The sequence below is a fragment of the Colius striatus genome, chromosome 9 (assembly GCF_028858725.1).
Source record: "Colius striatus isolate bColStr4 chromosome 9, bColStr4.1.hap1, whole genome shotgun sequence".
In the NCBI taxonomy this organism is placed as follows: Eukaryota; Metazoa; Chordata; class Aves; order Coliiformes; family Coliidae; genus Colius; species Colius striatus.
The window spans coordinates 6,500,056-6,522,966 of NC_084767.1; the positions used below are offsets into that span (position 1 = coordinate 6,500,056).

The 22,911-nt window shown below is 37.4% G+C and overlaps 1 protein-coding gene across 5 annotated transcripts in view; it reads left to right on the plus strand.

Annotated features, from left to right (window-relative positions):
- The window catches only part of GABRG2 (gamma-aminobutyric acid type A receptor subunit gamma2), a 61,207-nt gene that overhangs the window by 14,252 nt on the left and 24,044 nt on the right, over positions 1 to 22,911 (plus strand). For 3 of the 5 annotated variants that reach the window (XM_062002204.1, XM_062002206.1, XM_062002207.1), the window contains exons 1-5: positions 8,852 to 9,005; positions 10,571 to 10,638; positions 11,554 to 11,774; positions 12,993 to 13,075; positions 13,595 to 13,732. In XM_062002204.1, coding sequence (XP_061858188.1) covers positions 10,597 to 10,638; positions 11,554 to 11,774; positions 12,993 to 13,075; positions 13,595 to 13,732 — 484 coding nt within the window. In that variant the 5' untranslated portion in view covers positions 8,852 to 9,005; positions 10,571 to 10,596. Of the gene's footprint in view, positions 1 to 8,851; positions 9,006 to 10,570; positions 10,639 to 11,553; positions 11,775 to 12,992; positions 13,076 to 13,594; positions 13,733 to 22,911 lie in introns of those variants that run through there. The other 2 variants (XM_062002203.1, XM_062002205.1) reach the window with 2 other exon arrangements.

The following is a 22,911-nucleotide window of genomic DNA, read 5'->3' on the forward strand; positions in this document are numbered from 1 at the left end:
CAAACCAGTCAAAATCGGTCAGAACTGTTTCAAACCAGTTGGAATCTGTTCAAACTGGTCAAAATCGGTTCAAACCGGTCGGAACTGCTTCAAATTGGTTGAAACCGATCAGAACCAGTTCAAAGTGGTCGAAACCGGTACCGCTGAGGAGTGATCCTGTTCCCCCTTACACAGAGAGGAAGATCTCAGTCCAGCCACGCTTGAGCACTGGCCTGAGCGGTAGGAGTGGGTGCCAGAGAAGGTCCCAGGTAAGCACTGTGCAGGTGCCTGGCCTCCCTCTGAGCAGGTGTGCTCACCGTGCAGGCACATGGTGGGTAGTGAGGACATTGCCACAGCCTTGAACCGAGCTCTTGCAGGTTGTCATACCTTGCACAGAATTTAAGCTTTCACTTGAACCATTTTTTACACACACACAAACAAAAATCTTGATAGGTTGCCAGGGATGGACAAAAGAGCTCTTGAAGGTAGTATATAGTGCTAATCCTGAGGACAACAATCAGTTCTGTTCAGAAAACTGTTGTTTGCTTATTTTAACAGAAGCATCTGACTTCTCTGTACTATCGTCTGGGTAGCTTTGGGTATCATTAACTGTGTGTAAAGAAATTCATCAAGTAAGATATAAACAGCTTAAAAATATAAAGCAATTACTGGCTAACAAAAAAAGAGCAAGCTTCAAACAAACCCCTGGATTAGGTATTAGTGTGGTCTGTGTCCCCTGATTAAAACACCTGAAGTCTGCTGGCCAAACAAGCATCAGGAAAAGGGTGGATCTTCACTGCTACCTCAGTTTTAATAGCTGGTCGTTCACTGGGTCTGTTGGTGTGTGTGACACTGGCAACATGCGGGAGATAACTGAGGGGTTTATTCCCTTTTGGATTTCATAGATTTCCACATTTATATGTTCCCTCTTGAATCCTTGTGCTACTAATAGTCCTCACTTGTCTCACTAACTCTGCCTTTATTTGTAATTTTATTTTTCTTGTCTTTCTCTGGGTTAGATATCCAAGGCATGAGGTTTACATCTTTTTCTATACCCTGGCATTTCTTTTTGAAATTGTGTTACAAAACCAATTGTCACAGTGGAGCACAAACAGGAAAGGAAGATGTAGCAGTTTTGCATCAGTATTTACTTTGGGAGGAACATTTGTGAATTGCAGCATGTAGTCCTGCCATACAGTACTGTCATTGTTAATGACAGGCCATAATCTTTGCACTGAGCTTGCAGGGCCTCAGGACAGATGCTTGACAGGCTTGCTAGGTCTGAACTTTTCTTGACCTGCTCACAGTTTTGTTTTACTTGGTTTATCTGCCATAGCAATTTCACTTATTGACCAGGTGTCTATGGCTAATTTGTTTGACTTTTTGTATGGTACAACCATAGTTTTATATAGGCAATAGTAACAAACAGTGACTCTATGAGGAACGAGTTATTTACATAACTTTGTAGTATTGAGAAATAGAAGCCTATGACAGCAGATGCCTTGAGAAGTCAACATGGGATGCAGCATAGAGGGGTACAGGCATGGGGTGACTTTGCCATGGAATAATCCTGTCAGGGTACATACTATAGCAGAGGGACTAATAATCCTTATCCAGAAGCTAGGATGTTCATATGTCCCACAGAATTAAAGATACCCTGACATGAAGCTGTCCTGGCAAAATCAACCAAGGAAGATCCATCAGAATTCCACAACAAAACCAACATAGATCGTTTCTTCAAAGTAAATTCCAAAGGGGAAATACAGGCACACTTGTTGACAATTTTCCTACTCAGCTGACATAGAGACATTAGCTTGCCACTTACATTCTTAATGTATCACACATCTACCCTGTTATCAGAACTAAATTCCACATCCACCCCTGCACAGTCTGTTTTATGAGCATAAGTGCAAACAGTGTCTTGCATGATATAAGTCGGTTTATGTGGGAACACATGGGTTACTATTGGTTACCATGCATTAAAAATGAAGCTAAATCAGAAGCATTGTCTAAAAAAAAAACAACAAAAGAAAAAACCCCAACAAAAACTACTTTTCATTTTCCCCATTTGCTTACACTCATTTTGTGAATGAGTTAGCTTCATGATGAGTTAATTAAAGACGTGTGTATCAAGCTACTATTTTCTGCTCATTCAGCTCTCTCTTCAAGACACATTTCTATCTAATAAATATTTCTGTAACGATATTTGAATAATCCAAAATGAGCAAGAATTAAGAATATACTGAGAATAAACCTACAATGGTTTTAAATTTATTTTTGATTGGTTCCCTAATCACTCAAGAATTATCTGACCCACTTGGTTTACCAAAGCTATGCACTATAATGTTGCTGATAAGCATGATGGAAGCTTGATTCCCAGTAACATAATGTCATTTCCTGGTTAAGGATTATTTCCTCTTCATAATGAAATGGCTTATCATCATGCCTAGTTTTCACCAAACACAAATAGTAAGGCATATTTATATTCCTATTTATGTAGTAAAAATGGTTTGCATTTACATACAGAGATGATATAACTTGTGTTATCACAGCAAGTACTAGGACACTAGTCCTTTGACTGGAGTAAGCATTCAATGCCCTTCCCCTCCCTCCTAGCCCAATATTGGGAACACCACATTATAGTGCTTTGCTGTGTACTGAGACATAGGAGATGAGAATTAAAACATTTCCTGACAGACTTAATTCTAATGAGGATTTATATTCAGTTTAACTGGAATTTTAGAGCTGATATCTGGAGACAAAAAGGGTATCCTAAATCTAATAAAAAAAAAGCTAGGGATGGTTCCACCTTAAGCAAAAGTGCTGACACTTCTAGCACCTCACATGTTTGTTTTTAAACATTGACAGATAGTGATGTGAAGATGACTACACCATGAATGACTGGTTTTAGAAGTGACTTCCTTATGAGTGAAATTAACATGCTGACAAAATGTAGAAAAAAAGTTGTGCAAGTACTCTGAAAAGCCATGAATATGAGTATTTCATAGGGTATTACACAAAAAGAATCTTTCTTCTTTCCCTCACAACATGACTATGTCAAGTGGCCAAAATACAGCTAATACTGCCAAGTAGCCAAATCTGAAACAAAATTTTCTGGAAACTGTGAACTTAGTATTCCAGGCCCTCTAGATAAAAGCTCCATCCAGGTACCAAAACTGCAGTCTGCAGCACCAGAGCTGTAGGTGGAGGAAGCAGGACAAGAAAACACTTCTGACTGTCATTTCTTATCTCAAATCTCTCAACACAATCTCCATTTGTTTATAGAATTTCTGACAACTGACTGGATCTCACCTTTTTCTTTCTAAGGAAAGTATTATTCTGAGTTTCCATCTCTGATGTGGGAATCAACTTGGGATGAGACTAACATTCACATGTCAGCATTTGCAAACCTGAGAAAAGTGAAGGTTGGCTACTGTGATGAACATTAAGTTGCAAAAGAGAAAAAAAGTACCATTTTTTAATGGTAAAGATAGGAGCATGGTCCTGGGCATAGCCTTAGGATTTAAACAATACAAATGGGAGAGAGAACTCAGCATAAAGCATTGAGAAAATATTTTGTAATTGAGATAGCTTTACTTCAAATGTGATTGGCAGTCAGTAAGAGACAATATAGATACAGTTAGATTTCCCCAATCCCTGCAATCTCCTGCGAATACGCTATTCTCTACACACTTGTATGCTGCATCTGCATTCAGCACCTCTGTATCCACAGTGGGAACTTGGAAGATGTCCTTTCCTCACAGTGACCTTATTATTATCATGAATAATGTATGACCTATAGATTAAGGTAATTTTTTATGCACATCAGAGAATGAATTTAGCTTGACTATTAATTCAGTTAAACAGTGCTGATGGGTAAAATAGCAAGCCTTGTTTCAGTCCTTCACTGGGAGGTAGGAAACACTGGTGCTTTAAGTGGAAGACTGGATGCATGAGTAGTGAGCTCTATATCTTCTAATAACTACTTGGTATAAAAGAGGAAATTGGTCAGACTTTGTGACAAACTTTTTAATACTCCAAATCAGTTGTTGACTATCCAGTACTGCTCCAGGTCTTTTCCTTCAGGCACTTTGTGGCTACTCAGATTCTGCTAATACAGCAATGCAATAGCAGGCAAATTCCAGCAGGGATAATTGACTCTTGTGTGGAATTTCTCAAAAGAACAGTTGGAAACAGTTAAAATTAATTTAGATATTTACAAAAGCCAAAGGACACAGCCACAGTGGGTAAAAATTGGCATCTTAATTAAAGTCACTGGAATTGTAAAGGTTTTGAACAGCTACATATATGACCTCACATCTGAAAGTCGAAAGACTGAGCAGTCATGGCAGGTTTTTGAGGCAGAGAACAGGATCTTTCCCTTTTTACTACTTGAAACAAGTTGTGAAAATCATATTTCTGTGGATGAGGAAATATTTACCTTTTTTCAAACAGATATCGTTTGTGAATTATTGCTCATTGATGAAGATATGTCCAATCTGTTCCTCAGTTTAGACTGAACAATTACTGCTGCTGTCTGTGATTTTAAATAATGTATAGTATCTTTATCAACACATGGTACTGTCTTTCCAGGAAATGCTTTGTATAGTTCTTCTGGTAGTTCTCTGAGAGTGCGTCTTATATATCATGGAAAAGCGAAGATCATCCAAAGTTATGATGCTGACTTTATATTAGCAATATCCTAAAACATGAGAGGTTTGAAATGGATGATCCATCCTTCAGTTTGAATTTTGTACTAATTCATTTAAGCCAAAGGGCTTGAAAGAATAGTAAGGAAAAATCACAAAAGTCTATTAATGTAATTATTTATTAAGTGTTACTAAAGTTATGATTATTTTTACACATACATCAATCTTACTTCCATGGAAATAATAATAATGAAAAAGAATCATACTGAATCTGATTCAAAGAGGAATTGATTCCCAAACTGTAATGTGGATTTCCATGGCTTTGGACTGCTAAGAGAATAGTGTATCAGCATGAAACCTCTGACTAATGGGTTTTGCTGTGTCTTCTGGACAAGGTTCAGAAAAGAAGGTGGAAAATAATTATTTTCCTAACGCATCAGTGATTTCTCAGCAGAGATATCCTCTGGGACTGATTGAACTAATCTTATAGTATTCCAACATATTTTCAGTATAGAAATAATGTCTTTAGTGCTAAGGGGTCTATAAAAGAGGCTATGCCTGTGAAACAGAGCATCTTTTTATTAGTTCTTTAGCTCCTGGTTGGTGAACCCAGCTGTACCTGCTGTAGGTACCTCTGCTCACAGATGTTACACTTGCTTCATAGATGATTAAATGTTGCCCAGATGGTATTGCAAAAAAAACCCCTTTATGGATGACGTGCAGTAGCAAACACCTGGAAAATCCACTCCTGAACATTTAGTTTGTGTAATCTCAATTTGTGCTAAAGTTATGACCTCACCCATGAGCACTTAAAAGAGCTACAGAAATCAATTAACAACTCCTTTAACTCAGAACTAAGATTAGTATGTGTATTTTATAGTGAGGAAAATAAGAACCATTAATTAAAACTCTTTTTAGCCCCTGCCATGGTGAAAACCTAATTGCAGAATGAGGTTTGTATGTAGTTGTAGAGTGAGCTATCAGTGCAGAGATCTTTTCATATTTTATTTAAAAAACTGAAAAAATGACTCAATTTTGTGCCATGACATCTCTCCCCAAATATTCCTGTGGTCTAACTTAATCCCCTTGCTGATATAAATTAATAAATGCTTATAAGCATGCTGTGATTTCTTCCCCTCTTGTACACTTCGTGAAGATATATTTCAAGTAATGTAATCCAAGCAAAGAGCCCCTCTGGTTGTTAGGCACTCTTGTGGTTCTACTATATATTGTTCTATATGTGTAAGTAATTACAATCATCTACCTCATACAGGCTTTGCTGGCAAACTGAGCAAGGATGGGACCTGACGACCTCCAAAAAAACCTTCTAACTCTAATTATAACTTACAAGTTTGGTTTCTGACCCTCTTAACCCATCTCATTTCCAAATAGCAAAACTAGATTTATGTGGACCAGTCTTGCACATATCCTGCAATGGTGTTAATGTCAGAAGTGAGAATATCTCAACCAGATTTTGTATCAGTGTCTGAAACACTAACTTGTTTGCATACCTATATTACTAGATTTTAAATCTTCTAGCAGTCATAAAAATAAAACCAGCTTTCAATATTTCAAAATTGGGATATAATCTGGGCTTTATCAAATTTGTTTTGGACATTGAAAGCACTTGCAAAATTTAGGCCATATAATCAGAAGGACTGATCTGAAAGTCTTAAGGAGATGAAAAGGGCTTTGTCATTCTAACTTTCATTAGCATTAATGGCATTGCACAGCTAAAGCCCTGCTCATCTGGATAGCGATGCAGCTCTGATCGTTCTGGCTACAAAACAGTTTTACACAGACAGGCAGCTAAAAATTGGACACCAATGCTAACTTATGATCCACTTGGAACTCAGATATCTAAGAGCTGGAATTCAACGGCCTTTACCCCTGGGTCCATTGGCTGTGCCCCCTTCCCTCTCCTCATAAACCATTTTCTGAGAAAACAAATAGCTATTTCTTTCTTATAAATAATTACCAAGTTTTAGTAACTGTGGGCTGGTGTTCAATAAGGTTGTTCTAGATTTGAGACAAATTCTAGAGAAATATGTTTTCTTATTGTCTAATCTTGCACTGTCCAGTACATCAGAACCTACCAACCAGCTGTTTGACTTTTGAAGCTTTCTCATCACATCAATATTCAGGAACATGTTGCCTTTCTGAAAGAATGTATTTCATTTGCTTTTTCTTTTCCATTCAGAAAAACTATCCTTTTCAGAGAGTGGATATTTGGTTGGTTATAAAACAGGAGCGTGGCTTTTTCTACATGAAGTTATTTTTTTTCATTCCCTTTACACAGAGTGGAAATATATCATCTAAGTGCCTTCTGTTTGCAAAGACTTTATTTAGAAGGATTTCCTTTCCTCTAGGAGGGAGAACCTTGTTTCAGTTATGTTCCTTTGAATTACAATTAAGTCTTTGAACTGCAGAGAGCTGAATAAACACATTTCCCCCACCAGTTATACTGGCTTGTTTGTCAGTACAAGCAGAATACTATGCAGCACATTGCCAATTAAAAGTCCACTTTTGATTTGATTTTGAGGCTTCTGTAGCCAGAGGAAGGAGGTTGGGTTGCATATTCTTGATCTAGGAAGCTGAAGCTCCCAGATGCCTGTTGCTGGCACAAGTTAGGTTAGGTGGTGCCTGGAGGCCGCAGTGAGTTGTACTTGGTACATGTTATGAAAGCGTAGATTAACCTAGCTTCACTGGCAGTTTCCAAGCTCAATTCAATGCAATGCAAGACTGGCTGTCTCCTGTATGCTATGAATTCCTAGTTGCTACAGCTCTATGCACAGTATCAGGCTGCTTCAAATTTCACTGTACCTTCAGCACCTCCTGGGAAGCAGTTTTACAGAGAGGCATAGATGTACTGTTGCTCTTTCCTGTTAGGCTCTGCCCATGGGGAAGAAGGATGCTAAAGACTCTTTCGTTGTTAAGTTGTATTTGTGCAGTTGGCTTACAGCTCCCAAACGCCCAACACAGGAAAGCCTTCAGGCCATCAACTCTGGGTAGGTATAAGCAGGATACAGCAGGGTAGCACTGCAGGGAGAAATGGGCAAGATAGCAGCTGAGTGAAGATCTGTGTTAGCAGACTGCTCTCTGAGACTCTGGGACTAATCATCCCCTCACAATTGCACCTATGCCCATGGTCATCTGTGTCTGCTTTTAATCTCGTATGCCAAGCGTGAGTTACAGCCCCCAGGAGAATCTGCTTCTCTGTGCTTTTTCTGTACAGACTCTGGCTGAAGCAGGAAAATAATTACATTTTCTGCTTTTGACACATTCATATCTAGACTCTACTCAGTGTCTTAACTCATTTGTAGTATCATTAAGATTCTTCATATCCAGCAGTGTTCAAACTTTGTCAGGATACGAGGGCACTGGCACAATATGCAAAAAACTTACAGTTGCCTAGCACCATTCTCTGGTATTCTGAAAATACCTGCTGACATCATATTCTAAAGTACTTTGTGTGTTCTGCTCCAAACTGGAGGCATGGATTTTAAGAAAACAAAACATCTATTAAGGCTAGTCTACACATTTCTGATTCTTAACTTGCCCTTTTTACTGTGTTAAGCAGGCTGAGCTGTACAAGATCTGCTATCACATTGCTCAGCAGCAGAAAAAAAAAGGCCAGATTTACTTTTTTTCCTCTCTGGGTTCTGGTTAGCAAAAGTGAAAATGAAAACCATTTGCAAAAATTTGTGCTGAACTTTCCAAATGCACAATACTCTCAAGTTCATCAGAGTGGAGAAAAGCTGTATGACAGTTTGTTTGAATGAATTTAATTATTGGTCTTGTCAGTAATGCGTTGCATCAAATTGTCCTCTCAAAGAGAAGTAATGTAACAACATTCTGTACATACTAAGTGATATTTTGGTAGAGAATTGCATAAGCTAAGTTACAATTAGATTTGTTTCATAACAGGTCCCACCTGGGTCAGTGAGAGAAAAAATAGGCATGCCAAAGGTGATAAGCACTGATGTTCCTTCAAATAGACAGTATATGATCTCAGTTGTACTAAGAGAAAATGTTGCTAAAGTGAACTGGAACCTCAACTGTTACATGGCATTTTTACCATGAGTCTCCTTTTATAAAGCAGGCAATTTTGCAATGTTTTGTAAAGACTATTAAAACCTGAATTCTGTGTGCATTTCCTCCAAAGAGGTTGCCTAAAAATTCATGGTTTTCAAGGCCTTCCATTTCTTCATTTTTACTTCTTTAACAGTTCCACCCAGAAGGGAGATGATGATTATGAAGATTACACTTCAAACAAGACTTGGGTTTTGACTCCTAAAGTTCACGAGAGTGATGTCACTCTTATTTTAAATGGCTTGCTAGAAGGATATGACAACAAGTTGAGACCTGACATAGGAGGTACGTTGGTTTTAAACTGCTTTTGATTAAGTGGTGAAGAGAAAGAATTTTTGTACCATATTATGCTACACAGGAAACAGAATCTTCTTCAAAGTAGTCAGGAAAGCAAAACATATGTAGTAAAACATCAGTGGCACTAAATGTAGTCATGATTTTAGAAGCTGGCATAAATTAAGATTGCTAAATCTGTCCTGAGACATCTAATAAAACTGTTGTGATCTGATGAATCAGGCTGCTTGTAATGATGCACCTGCATAGGAAGTTCAGTATTTCACTTTTTGGGAAGGAAAAAGAAAGTTTTTATCTTCTTTGTGCCTCTAAGCGAGGGTGTTACAGAATCACAAATCACAGGCTTATCTCTGATGCACACAGATAGAGCCTGTAAGAGCAGCAGGTCAACATGGACTGATGTGGCACAGGCCCTCACTTGCACAGCAGGGCAAGAATTGACTGAGGAATGGGGCACAGAGGAAGAGGTTCACAAAAGATAACTGTGGTCCAGTAAGGCCCACCTCCCTAGATTTCCTCCACAGCCAACACAAGTATATAGACTGAAGCTTGGATTCATGGACGTGTCATTGGACTAAATCAGCTTTTGCAGAAATCTTCCTCTCCACTGATTACTGAGAGAGCTCAGAGAAAAATCTCTCTGAGGTCCTGCAAGTCAGTTTCAGAAGGCCCCATGTGTGCACAGAACAGGCAGACAACACCTGCATAGAAGAGGATACAGCAGTAATAAGATTATAGAAAAATGCTAAGAGAATTTGTGCATGAGACAGGCAGAGGAAAGCAGAGAGCAGTAAGGTTAATGAAGGAAGCTGTTTTCAACAAGTTTTTAGAGGCTTATAAACTAAGTAATTTTTCACAGTGAGGGATAACATGAATATTTAACCTTTGACATATGTACGTAGTGTGAATTAGCAGAGGAATTTGTCTTATTTTCACAATCCAAGACATGAGAAAAAAAAGGAATGAAACATTCATAAAAGCACCTGGAAAAAACAAACTTACTTAAGTCAAGATATCTAAGAATAATAAATCCACAGTAAAGTAATTTAAAAATAAATTATTCTAACATTTGGTTTTCATTCCAATTTTAGAGCTTTGGGTGCTATTTTTGCTTTGGGCTCATGAAATTGTTACCTACCTTACAGTCATCTCTGCAGGCAACAGCAATCACGTGTCATGTGTCATTGTAATGTAAAACAAGTGATGCAATAAGTTTGCTTTTGTTGATAGTGTTTTGTCAGATGTGTTGCTGTGACCTGACACAAAATATACCTACTCTCAGTCAGATATGACTCACTCTAAGGTAACAACACTGGCTCACTATTTGTTCTCATAGTATAGTGAATTTGTTCTGATAGAATAAATAACACAAGAATTTGTCTCAAAGTGTCTCCATCTAATTTCAAACTGCAGACATTGCTGCAAATGTACATTTATTATATATATACACATTTAAATGTGGGACAACCATAGTCAAACATGAACGGTACTATAATAATCTTTTGCTTGTTGATTTTTACCTTTCCTCACGTTACTGATTCTTGTTTCTCTTACAGTGAAGCCAACAGTAATTCACACTGACATGTATGTAAATAGCATTGGGCCTGTGAATGCTATCAATATGGTAGGTAAATGATTACCAGTTTTCCTACAGTGTTCCTTTTGTTACAAAGCCTCTGTAATTTTTGACATTACAAAGCTCCCATTAGTTATAATGTTGTGCTAGACATATATTAAAATTCTCATTATTATTATGGATGTGAAGACTATATGAGCTATGAAATCTCTACCATATAGGGAAAAATAGCTCTAAGATGAAAAAATATGTACTTATAAGTTTTAACATATTCTCACCCTTTTATGTGCTCTATATCCAAGTACTTTGTGCAAGTCAACTGCTTAAAACTGAGCTTCCAGATTGGTACAAAATAGTGAAAATCATTCTCTAGTGATGTTACCACTCCTGCCACCAAGAGTTGAAAAATTAAAAGCCTAGATCCTCTCAACTCTTTCCAAAATTCCTTGGAAAAATATGGTTATAGCTTCATACAAGTTGGGGAAAGTGGTTTATCCTTAGCACAATGCCTACTTTATTTTTGTAGTCTTCATTAGAAGAAAGAAATCTCCTAAAACTCTCTTTGCAGCCTCCAGCTGCCCAGTGGTGCCAGGGAAAATGAGGCATCACCACTTCTGATGTTAACCGAGGGGCACAGGCCATTAAGGCAGACAAGTCGGGTCAAATTTTCCTGTCCTTGATCCAAGAGGATAACTAATTCTCTGACATGATCAGTCATGGGTTGAGGTGTGGGGACAGAATTAGAAAGGTGTACACACCACTCAACTGCAGTTTCACCCGTCAGTAGGAAAACAATAGAGTAAATTGTTTTTAAACAATAATCTTTGATAAACGATGTCCTCAAAGTCAGGTCTGGTATCATCTCGTGTAGTACACTTCATATGAAATTAAGAAAAGCATATCAGGAGTTATGTGAAATGCTGAGTGCTATGTTTTCATCAGTATTTCTGGTTAACACAACAGGAATATACAATTGATATATTTTTCGCCCAAACGTGGTATGACAGACGTCTGAAGTTCAACAGCACTATAAAAGTGCTCAGATTAAACAGCAACATGGTTGGGAAGATCTGGATACCAGACACATTTTTCCGAAATTCCAAGAAAGCTGATGCTCACTGGATAACAACACCTAACAGGATGCTCAGGATCTGGAATGATGGCAGAGTGCTGTACACATTGAGGTATTTAAACTTGGCTTTAAATGCAGTTCCTCTAGGGAGAGACAAAAAGAAAGGTCATAGAATCAAAGGTCCTGTGAATTCAGGTCCTTTGACATTCACCTGAAGGAAAAAGCACTGTTTTTTTCCTATTTACTTATGCATACAACTCTGAAAAGGGAAATATTTAAGAGATACACTTGCATGCAATTTATTTTATATTGACTCAGTAAAGAGTTTTATGTATTCCTATAAATTGTACTGTCATGCTTCACAGTAGTCATGTTCCAGCTCACAGATTTGCTCATTTGGACACCCAGGAATCAACAAAGATAAGAAATTTACAGTTTTCCTAGAGACTCATGGAATAAATAAACATCATTCTGGGGGGGGAATTCTTTTTCCCTATCCCACCCCACCTTCTCCCTCCTTTCCAAGTATCATGCAGCTCGTGGCAGGGCTGGGGTTATGCATAGGCTAGCAACAATGAAGGGATTGAATGAAAAAGGGCAGAGTTTTTAGCAGGCATATCAGGGGATACATCTCATCTAATCCTGGAATTCTGAAAGTACATGTCTCTCCCTGATCTATAGCACCTACATCACCTGAGTTATCAGGGAGGCTCTCCTGATATTCTGTGGAAAGAGACATCTTTTGGTACATTCTTCTGATTTAAACATCTTATTTTGTAATTAAATGAAGTATATCCTCAGAGTGCCTTTCCACTAGTGATAAAGGTAGCATATAGATGGCTTCCTTGAAAGCAGATATCTAAATTTGGACTTTCATCCATCATTTTTGAAATAGAACTTTTGTCATATAAAATACATTTCCCTGGTGCATTATGGCATGTTTTGACACAGACATTTGTCACTGTTCATGAGATGACCTGTATATCTACTTATGGATTTGCCAGTCATGAGTAATGCTGCCATTTCAAATGCAGAGGAACAGAATACCTTATTCTATTACACAATCTAGAAAGTAGATGATCAGGGCCTATGAAATCAAAAAAGAAACACTGCTTATCAGTAACTATGATGTCTTCCTATGCTTGGAACATTCAAATGAATACATACATATAAATAGTTTAATTTTGCTTTCCATATGCATATATCATACATCTGCATTTTAGACAGTCAGGTTCAATATTAGTAAGAATCTCATTTTTCTTGTCATGATGTAGCTTTCAGAACAAACTTCTCAAGTGCATTTTGTATATCCTGATCTCTTTCTCCTCAGGCTGACAATTGATGCTGAGTGTCAGCTACAGTTACACAACTTCCCAATGGATGCCCATTCTTGCCCCCTGGAATTTTCAAGCTGTAAGTAAAATGCTTAGAAATATCCCTTTTCTGACCCACACTGAACCATTTATTATAAATTTATATTTACATACACAGAGTCAATAAGGTTTTACTTTCAGTATGAAAGTCTCATGGCCTGATACTTCCTCTCTGTGCATGGGTGTTTTACTATTGCAATATCTGGAGTCAAGAGTTTGACAGTCAAGTTAGGCTATGAATTCCTGGTCCAGCTGCAGACTTTTTGGCCATAATTGAAGGATGGGCAAAATTGCACCCTACTGGGTCCATAGAAGTGGAAAACTCATTTTTTAAACCATTCTCTCAAGTTCCGTTTTATCTTATAATAAATAAAACAGTGTGACATTAAGTCAAAGGCACTACTAAGTAACTTGACAAAAAACATATCTATCATTTACTTGCAATACACTTCTCCAGTTTTTTCCAGAACTAGAAAATAGTATTTTTCCTCCCCCAAGTGCACTAAAATCCTAGCAATGACTATGAAACAAAGCATTCTGTATTTTCCATTGCAATAAGATGGCTACCCAAGAGAAGAGATCATTTACCAATGGAAGCGCAGCTCAGTGGAGGTGGGGGACACCAGGTCCTGGAGGCTTTACCAGTTCTCCTTTACAGGATTAAGAAATACAACTGAGGTGGTGAAGACTACTTCAGGTAAGAAAAAGGATCTCTTTACTATCAGATTCATTTAGCATTTTATTAACAGGAAGAAACAAAAAAGGTATCTCTGTTTAGAACTTAGCACTGGTACTTCACTGAACAATTTCAGGGTTTTAAATACCTATGTAACCAGTCAGGCTTTGGAGAACCCACAGGAAGAAAAGTAAGTTGTTGTCTACTGACCATTCTTGTCCTCCAAGAAACACCTAGAACCGTCATGAGAAAGTCACAAGTACAAAGGGTGATTAAGGGAACTTCCTGTGCTGCTTCAGTGTAGAAAACAACATAGATGACTCACTAAAAGAGACTCTGATACTCATTTGAATATTTTACAGTCCCCTTCCAAATTCCAGAAGCAGTAAGTAGGCCTGCACAAAACCAAAATTCAGACTCCTGACCTCTTTACTACAGCAGCTCCAAGTTTATTTTGTTCCTTTAAAAAGGGCACATTGGACTCTTATTAAAGAGAACAGCCTTACAAATCAGTCTCAGATGATTTTCCTGCTTATTTCTGTCTCCTTAGAAACAAGTAATGAAATTTAAAATGATGAATGAGTAAGTACACATTGTTTAATAAAATAGCAATTTAACTCTACTAACTAAACAGGAAAATACATTCTTCTAGACATATATATTATTTTACCTCTCAGTAGAAAAAAAATCAGTTACTATGAGAAAGGATGTAAAGAGGAATTGCATGTTAATATTCTTTTATGTGTATGACATCCCCTGTCTGATTACTTTCAAAAAGAACACTGAAATCAAAACAGTTCTATACAGGTTGCTTTGATTTTTATGGTATTTTATTGTTGTGACAAATATATTGTTTTAAATTCAGACATCTCATTTAATTTCATTTCATTGCTAAAATTGCTGTTATAGTCCAAAGGAGAGTGAGATATGCTAGAGTTGAGAGGAGCCTGCTGTGTATTACATAGAAGTGAAAACAAAGAGGATGAGAATTAATTTCAGTTCCAACTCCTGAACCACTGGACATTAAATGCCAATGACATGCATAGACTTATGAGCAGGGCAAAAATGGAATGAAGCCTCCCAGGTGTAGCCACATTTGCCTTATGGCATCTTCTGCCATTTTAGCTCAGGAAGATATTTAGTCAGCTTTCAAGAAAGCATTTGACCTTTTTCATTTTCCCAGGAAAATAAAAACAAAGGTGCAAAAAAGGACAATAGAGCATCATGTGTGCAAGCTATAGCTGCTAATAACCACCATTATAAATGACGTGGTGGAATTGCTCTCAAAGCAAAAATACAAACAACACATCTCACCTCAGACTGCCTCTACAACAAAGAACAAAAGACAGCAGCGTACCCAAGTGTGGTCTAAGTTCCCATGCTGCCCAGGTTGAGAACTATTTCAGCCTTAATTCAAGTTTCTTTTATTTGCTCTTTTTCTTTCCTTTTCTGCTTGAGCCATCCTCTCATAGATTTTTTTTTTTTGTCCAGAGATAGAGAATAACAAATGCTGTGAGCTTCAGACACAAATCAAAATCACTCTCTAAAGTTCTCCTAATGGGAATACTGGGAAACAAACAGTAAAACAGAGAAAGCAAAAAGATACTTTTCCATGTAAAGAAAATGTATATAGCCATTCAAGACTGTAGTACTCACCTAACTTAGAGTACTAGTATAATGCTGCATCGGTAGCTTTTACTATGACAACAAACATCAGACCTTTTAATTTACTTCACACACACACACAAATGTAATTAGCAGCTAGCATGCACTTTAAAGCAGCAAAGAATCATTCTAGTCATCACCCCTGAAAACTCCTCAGCCTGCTGAGCTGCTTTCAAGGACCTGCTGGGTAGAAAAACCTGGAAGAACCTCCAGTGCATAGATTTCTTCTGCTATAGTTTTATTGGATTGTCATTGCTCTTCTTGTTTTTATGACCACAGACATGCAAGAAAATTGGATTGGATTTTGATCTAGGTGCAATTAGAAGGTGAAAAAAACAAAACAAAACAGGAATTGTCATGAAGCTGTTCTATTTACTACAAATATTCTGCAAAAGCTAGCAGAGACTAAAGAGTGTTCATTGCTTGCCTAAATGTCTTGTTAGCATGCTGTGAGCTACACTAATTCCAATATTCCTCAGCCAGACCCATAATCACTCTCTTACATGCACATATTTTCAACAGTTTCCCCCCCCAAAAAAAGACAAGAAAAATATTTCAATCTTAAAGATTTCTTAGCAAACCACATGAAACTTGAGGAGACAAATGTTTGAATGACCAGCTAGCCAAAGTAAGTCTTGAAAGTTTATGCAACCAATTGCAGGCCTATGTATAATACATTTCAGGTACAAACTAAGGACAGTGCCACTGCCAATGCTTCAGTGGGGATATGAGCTGAGATACACCCGAGGAGGAGATGGAAAGATTAATAGGATGTTGGAAAGAGGACTACAATTATACTTCCAAGAACTCTTCCCTACAGCTACATTTGTATGACAAGAGAAACCAGAGAAACCTGAACACAAGATGGGGGGAATTAGAGAATATGGGTTTGAACGGTTACAGAACACAAGGAGAATAAGAGTAGTGTTAAGGCATCTGAAACTGAAGTAAACTTTCCATATCTGCATTTAATCCATTTCAAAACAAACTTGTTTCCAGCTTCATGCCTCCCAGTGACTAATACATTCTAGTCCCTTGAGAACTATGCTTATTTGGTGTCTGAAGCAGAAAACAGAATCAGAAAGGATGGCTAAGACTTGATCATTACAAACTCAGTTACCTCTCTTCCTGTCATGATGTAGCTGATGGGCTGAGTTATGGGCAGAGGGGGACAAGGATTGTTTGAGTGTAAGCTTCATAAGATCTGATGGACTTGCTGAAGTGACTGAATTTATCTGCTGCTCTTCCTTTGCATGCACTGCAGAAGTATAAGACTAACTGAAAGGGCCAGATGTCAGAGTTCTGTCCCTGATCAGTTTAGAGAATTGAGATAACAACAGAAGAAAAGCACTGGAATATTACAAACCATGCTGTCTGTTTCTCTTCCCTGAAGTGTGTCATCCCGAATTGTCAGTTTGTTTCTCTCCAAACTGAACTAATTTTCTTTGAAAGTCACAGACCAAGCAAAAAGGAATGACTTAGCTGATTGAATCCACTGTCCATTAATAGAAGGGACTGTTAAGAAAAGTTAACTCTTGACCTTCTGCCCTATGAACATTTAATCAAAATGATTAAATAATCTGCACATTTAGTAATATATTATCTGTATATTTTGGGGTTATTTTCATTACAAACTACAGTGTGTAAAGAGCAGCGGTTTAGTTCAGATTATTTGCAATAAAGATCACAATAAGACGTAATATGGTTAGAGTTATATAAACTAATACAGTTGAACTCATGCATTTATAAGCTGAGATGGGTTTACTCTATTATTGAAGTATATCCATAATCAATGCTCAAACATAGAGCATATATCAGTCATTTCTTAAGAAGCTACTATTTCTCTCTGGTGTGACCTTTTTGCTCACAAATTAAGGACTCATCCACTGAATGGTAGTGAGAGATTCCAATAAAAAAGGGATGAACTAATGAAAAAGTCTAGTGAATAAAAATTCACTACCTTCTAAAATTACACAGATACTGCCATAAATGGGCCTTACAAAGAATGCATAAGACTTACAAAATCCTACTTCAAATCTAATGCTGAGGATGTGTAGTAAACCTGTTTGCTTTACTGATATGTTCAGAGTTCTTATATTTATCATGTCCCTAGTTATTTAAGGGTGTGTGATTTATTAGACATATGGCCTATACATAGAATCATAGGATAGTAGGGGCTGGAAGGGACCTTTAAAGATCTTATTGTCCAACCCCCTGCAGAAGCAGCTTTACCTAGATCAGGTTGCACAGGAACATGTCCAGGCAGGTCTTGAAGACCTCCAAGGAAGGAGCCTCCACAACCCCTCTGGGCAGCCTGTGCCAGGGCTCCCTCACTGAAACAGTGAAGTAGTATTTTCTTAAGTGGAACTTTTTGTGTTCCAGCTTCATCCCATTACTCCTTGTCCTGTTGCTAGTCACTAAAGAAAAAAGGGATGTCCCAACCTCCTGACACCCACCCTTTAGATATTTATCAATGTTAATAAGATCTTCCCTCAGTCTCCTCTTCTCCAGACTAAACAGCCCCATTTCCCACAGCCTTTCCTCATATGAAAGATGTTCCATTCCCCTGATCATCTTGGTGGCCCTGCTCTGGACTCTCTCCAGCAGTTCTCTGTCCCTCTTGAGCTGAGGAGCCCAGAACTGGACACAGGACTCCAGATGAGGCCTCACCAGGGCAGAGCAGAGGGGGAGAAGAACCTCCCTTGACCTGCTGGCCACACTCTTCTTGATGTACAAGAAGAAGAAACATAACATGGGAGAAACATAAAACTAGCTGACAAATGTGGCAGAAAGTGGATACATAACATAAAAAGAAGAGTAGTTCATACAATAAGCAGCAATAATAAGGAGCAGAAACCCACAAATGACTGCTCTAGCACAGGATGTATCTTTCCATCTTCCATATTCTCATCTAGTATCACACAATACAATTAAGTTGAATGAATATCTGCTATTTTTCCTTCAAAATCTATTATATATGCAATTTCTAACCTTTTCTATTCACTGTGGATTAAAAAGAAGAAACAAATTATGTGAGAAAATAGTCCACCAGGTCCCTCACTTATGAATCATATCAGCAAATGCTGCTGTTCACTTTTTGGATGTCAAAATGAAAATAATGTAAAACTTAACTAGAATCACATTATAGAACAAAAGATGTCTTTTGCTTACAAAGGACTTTAAGGAAGTTTTTCTAGAGAACTCTCTCAACTCAGATTTGACTAAAGTGGAAGTTGAACTTCTGTCTTTCTGATTGCTCCTGCAATGCAACAAGTGTTACAGAAGTCTAAGATCTGCAAAATATAATGCAGCAAGTGGAATACACTGATCAGGGACATGTTGCACTTTGGGAAGAGGACAATAGAAAAAATCTCAAATTTGTAATTAGTTAGTTTAAAGAGTGAATGTTTGTAGGAAGGAAATAATCAGATGCACAAATAGAAAAAGATTAGTAGTTGTGTAAAAATATTCTGGAGGCTGAAGCAGCCCACCAACACACAAGGATATAGAATGTGATCCTGTTGCAGGGAATCACATTTTCTGGGATGCATTAGTCAGAATCTTGTGTTTAAACTTGGGAGAGAGTCACTGTTTTACTCTGTGAAAAACTCATGTCCAAGTGTTGCTGCATCCATCTCAATTTAAAAACGTTTCACTTTTAAGTGTAGTATTTTAAGAAAGAGGAGTGCAAAAGAGTTAATAAGTGTTTAGAAAGCATCATCTATAGAAATATTTGGAAGTATGAAACTAGACTGGAAGAAACTACAAATAGTGATGAAAGAAGTAAAATAAATATACTGGTTTTAAACCATAACAATAAGCAGCACTGGCACAAACTATTTTGGGAGACTGTAGAAACCCTAAGATCATAGGGGTTATGAAATCATACCTCAGGCCATGAGGAAAGGACTAGTTTGTATCTTGAAATTCTTACCACAAATATGTATCTATGAATTTCATGAAGTTACTAGACAAAATGCATTTCTCCTCCTTATTCCATTGTTTTTGAATATACAAGATACTGTACTATGCAAAACAGCTTGTGATTGTGTAATTATTCAGGACAGATGGAGCTTCTGGTATTCCCAGTTCATTTCTGTGACTGGGTAGTTGCTTTTTTAGACCAGACATTGTCGATTGCTTATTCACAGACCCCATCCTGAATTTTTAATTAGATGCAAAGACATTATAAAATTAATGAATAAAGAGCAATTCCACAAGCTGCACAGGATCCACAAGACTGGTGAGATGGTGTCTGTAAATTTTTGTTCCTTTCTTCCTGCTCTGTTTTACAGAGCTAATGAGAGCTGTGCAGTAGAGACAGTGTATTGCTCAGAACCAATGGTGTCAAATTGGTAATTAAATATTTATTTTACTATGCATCTATTAAGTCACATATTTAGATCTGGGTCTGGTTTCTCTTGTATCAGAAAAATGTGGTCAAGGCTATTATTTGGTGGAAGATGACATATTTGCAGACCTTTATATTTTAATTTCCTACTGTATCATAATGAATTGAACCGTTGGCAGGCATGTGGTCCCCAGAGGTTTCCTAATGCTCAAAAAACCCAAGAGTCTTCTCCCTATGCTTTTCATTAAGTCAAAATACAATATTACAGGCCTACATCATATTTGAAGAGCTATGTTGGGAAATAGGCCTGACATTGAAAAATGAACATAGGTGGATTGCCACTGTGCCTAGAAATCCCTGATAGGCCCATACACAATTCTAGGTTCTAGTATGGGTGGGTTATAGCATTTGGCATTGTCACGGAGATCCCTCTGAGAATTGATAACATTCTCTGTCTGAAGGTTTTGATCTGGAGAACAAGATACTTAATACCTGCATTTTGCAGAAGTTGCAAAAGAACTATTTTTTCTCTTTGCAGAGGAGTAAATGATGACATAAGCTTTAAGTGAGGTCACTGACTTAAACCCAGACTACTAATAAATTGTTCTGTGTTTCTTTATTATTCTCTTTATGGTTTAGAAGGGTGTTTATCTCAATACTCTTGTTATTTGCAAAACTGTATTAAGTTACTTGCTAAAAGAATACTTCCTCTGTAGGACAGTGAAACAATTTAAAAGGAGTAGGCAGACATAAGAGACTGAAAGGCCTGTTGTTTATGGTTACTGTTTCAAAGGAAATCCTCAGTCCTAAGCTAATATCCTTAAAAGAACCCTAAAATGTCTTAATCACTATACCTTAGGTTTCTACTCATAATGTAAGTATTCTTGTCATTTGTCCAGAAAGAGATCATCAGGGAATACTTCTGGGTTTTTTTTTCTTTTCTAATTTGAACTCCTTTTATTTTAAATTACATGAAACATTTTTTAACATGACTGTACCAAACATATCATTATTTGAAATAAAATACAGGAGGATTCCTTCAACTTTCAAATACCACTATTATGAAGGGTTACCGACAACTCTGTGAGCAGGAGTAGGATTTTTGTTATAGTAGTCACAACAGTTTGATGTTGCTGTCAGGAAATAAAACCAGTCTAAGGTAATTACTTCTGCATATCTATTTGGAAGGAAAAAGAATTACAAACATTTATCAAATATGAATGAAAAACTTCTCTCAAATAATCCCGATCCCCATATCTGCTCAGTCATTTATCAAACCATAGGAAATAATGAATGTTTCCTTAGGTTGCAACTGTTGAAAAGCTTGTTCACTGAAATAATTAATCTATGTTTGAGGATCATGTCTTCAACAATTACATGTGTAGTAAAATTCCCTTCTTCCAATACCTGTTGTATACTCCACACTTTATCATCCAAGATGGTGAATTGTGTGGCAAATGAGTATTTATAGATGATTTCACATGATTGCATAAAGGAACTAATTCAGTAAGCAAGGCTTTTTGGTTCATCTCTGTCATGCAAAGATCTATGTACATGTGCTTTTTCAGAACTGAATAATCAGAAAGCCTTAGAAAGATTTATCCTTATACAATCACAACAAGGCAGACAACAAGGACAAGCTGAAGGATTCCTGAGAGGCTGGACAATGAGTTGCAGACAAGAGCGACAGGGCCCTCTCCCAGAATGGCTGGGAAGGGCTCAGAGTCAACTGCATTGGTCTCCTCTGTGCTGTCTGCTTTAGCTGATGGCAGCATCCCAAAATACCTGAGAAAATCTGCACAGTTGCATTCATACTATCTTTATTCATCCAAACCCCTCCTTCTTCCTCATGGACTCTAGTTGTTTTTGAAATCCCTATGGACTCATTTCTGTGTCATCAGAGGAACAGGAAAATCTATGCCACCTTAACAATACAGGCTAAGGAGCAGGGCATTTAACAACCAACATGTCCAACAAGAAAGCCTGGGGACCCAAGCAACACGTATAATTATTAACTAGCTTTGGTCTGTTTTTCTGCCCCATGTTCAGTTATGACCAGAAAGAAAATGATCTTTCCAGTTTATGTGGCAAGTGTAATTGCACTCATGTGAAATATACCTCCCATAATGTTGTTAGCTGCTGTTGTTAGCTCCTTGAAAAGAGCTTGATGGGAAGAAGTGCAAGTCACAGCAGTGGCAATGGAGCTGTGACTGAAGATTGAAGGGCTATCACCACTTCCATCTTAATGCAAAAAAGCACCCAGAGCACAAAGACCCCTTAATGTCATTCTCTCTTTCACACTGAAAGGCTAGATCTTTGTAGTTTAATAGGCAGGAAAAACCCCTCACTCTTCCAGTGAAATCAATGTGTAAAATTTTACAGATTGAAAGAATCTGACTTCTCTATTCAAGTGTATATCTGCATAGCTTCAGGTTTAGCTAGGCATTCGAGCTCACCAGCTTCTAAATAATCATATAAAGAATTGAAAGGCTCTTTGATGATTATTTTTTTTATCTTTTGAAAGGGTTTCAAGATTTTCTTAACATTTCGGTGACAGTGACCCTTTCTTACTCTCAGTTTTTCTTAGACTCAACATCAACTGAGTCACCCCAGTAAAGTGAAATCATCGCTGTCCCTGAAGAGAAGGGTTGTTGGGGCCTCTTTCAACCCACCCCAGTATGACTTCCCAAGTGAACAAAGACTCTAGAGAGTGAAGTTTATTTTTCTGAGTTTGTCTTTCTGAATGTTTGCCAACTCTGAAGGCATGGCTTGCTATAGTTTAAACTGAGCTTTGGAAAGGTCAAGTAAGGATAAAAGGATTAATATACAAGTAATCAGAGGAAAAAGGATAATGTGGGATCTTACAAGCATTTCCACTGAACCTAATGTAGGGTAATTGCAAAGGCACAGATGTCAAAGGCAAGATTTGTTTTGTAACGAATATACTTATGGCTATATAACAGAACAGTGGCTTTAAGAAATATTATGTGTTCATTTAATAGCAAGAAAATAATTATATCTTTTAGGAAATTTAAATTCTTTCAAAATAAAGAAAAAACCATAATTTTGAATGTTTTTTATTTACGATAAAAATCAGCAAATTGAGAGTGATTTTTTTTGTCTTACAGCCTTTCCTGCAAACAGCTAAGCATATACATTTTTGTGATCCCTTTAATACTCCTAT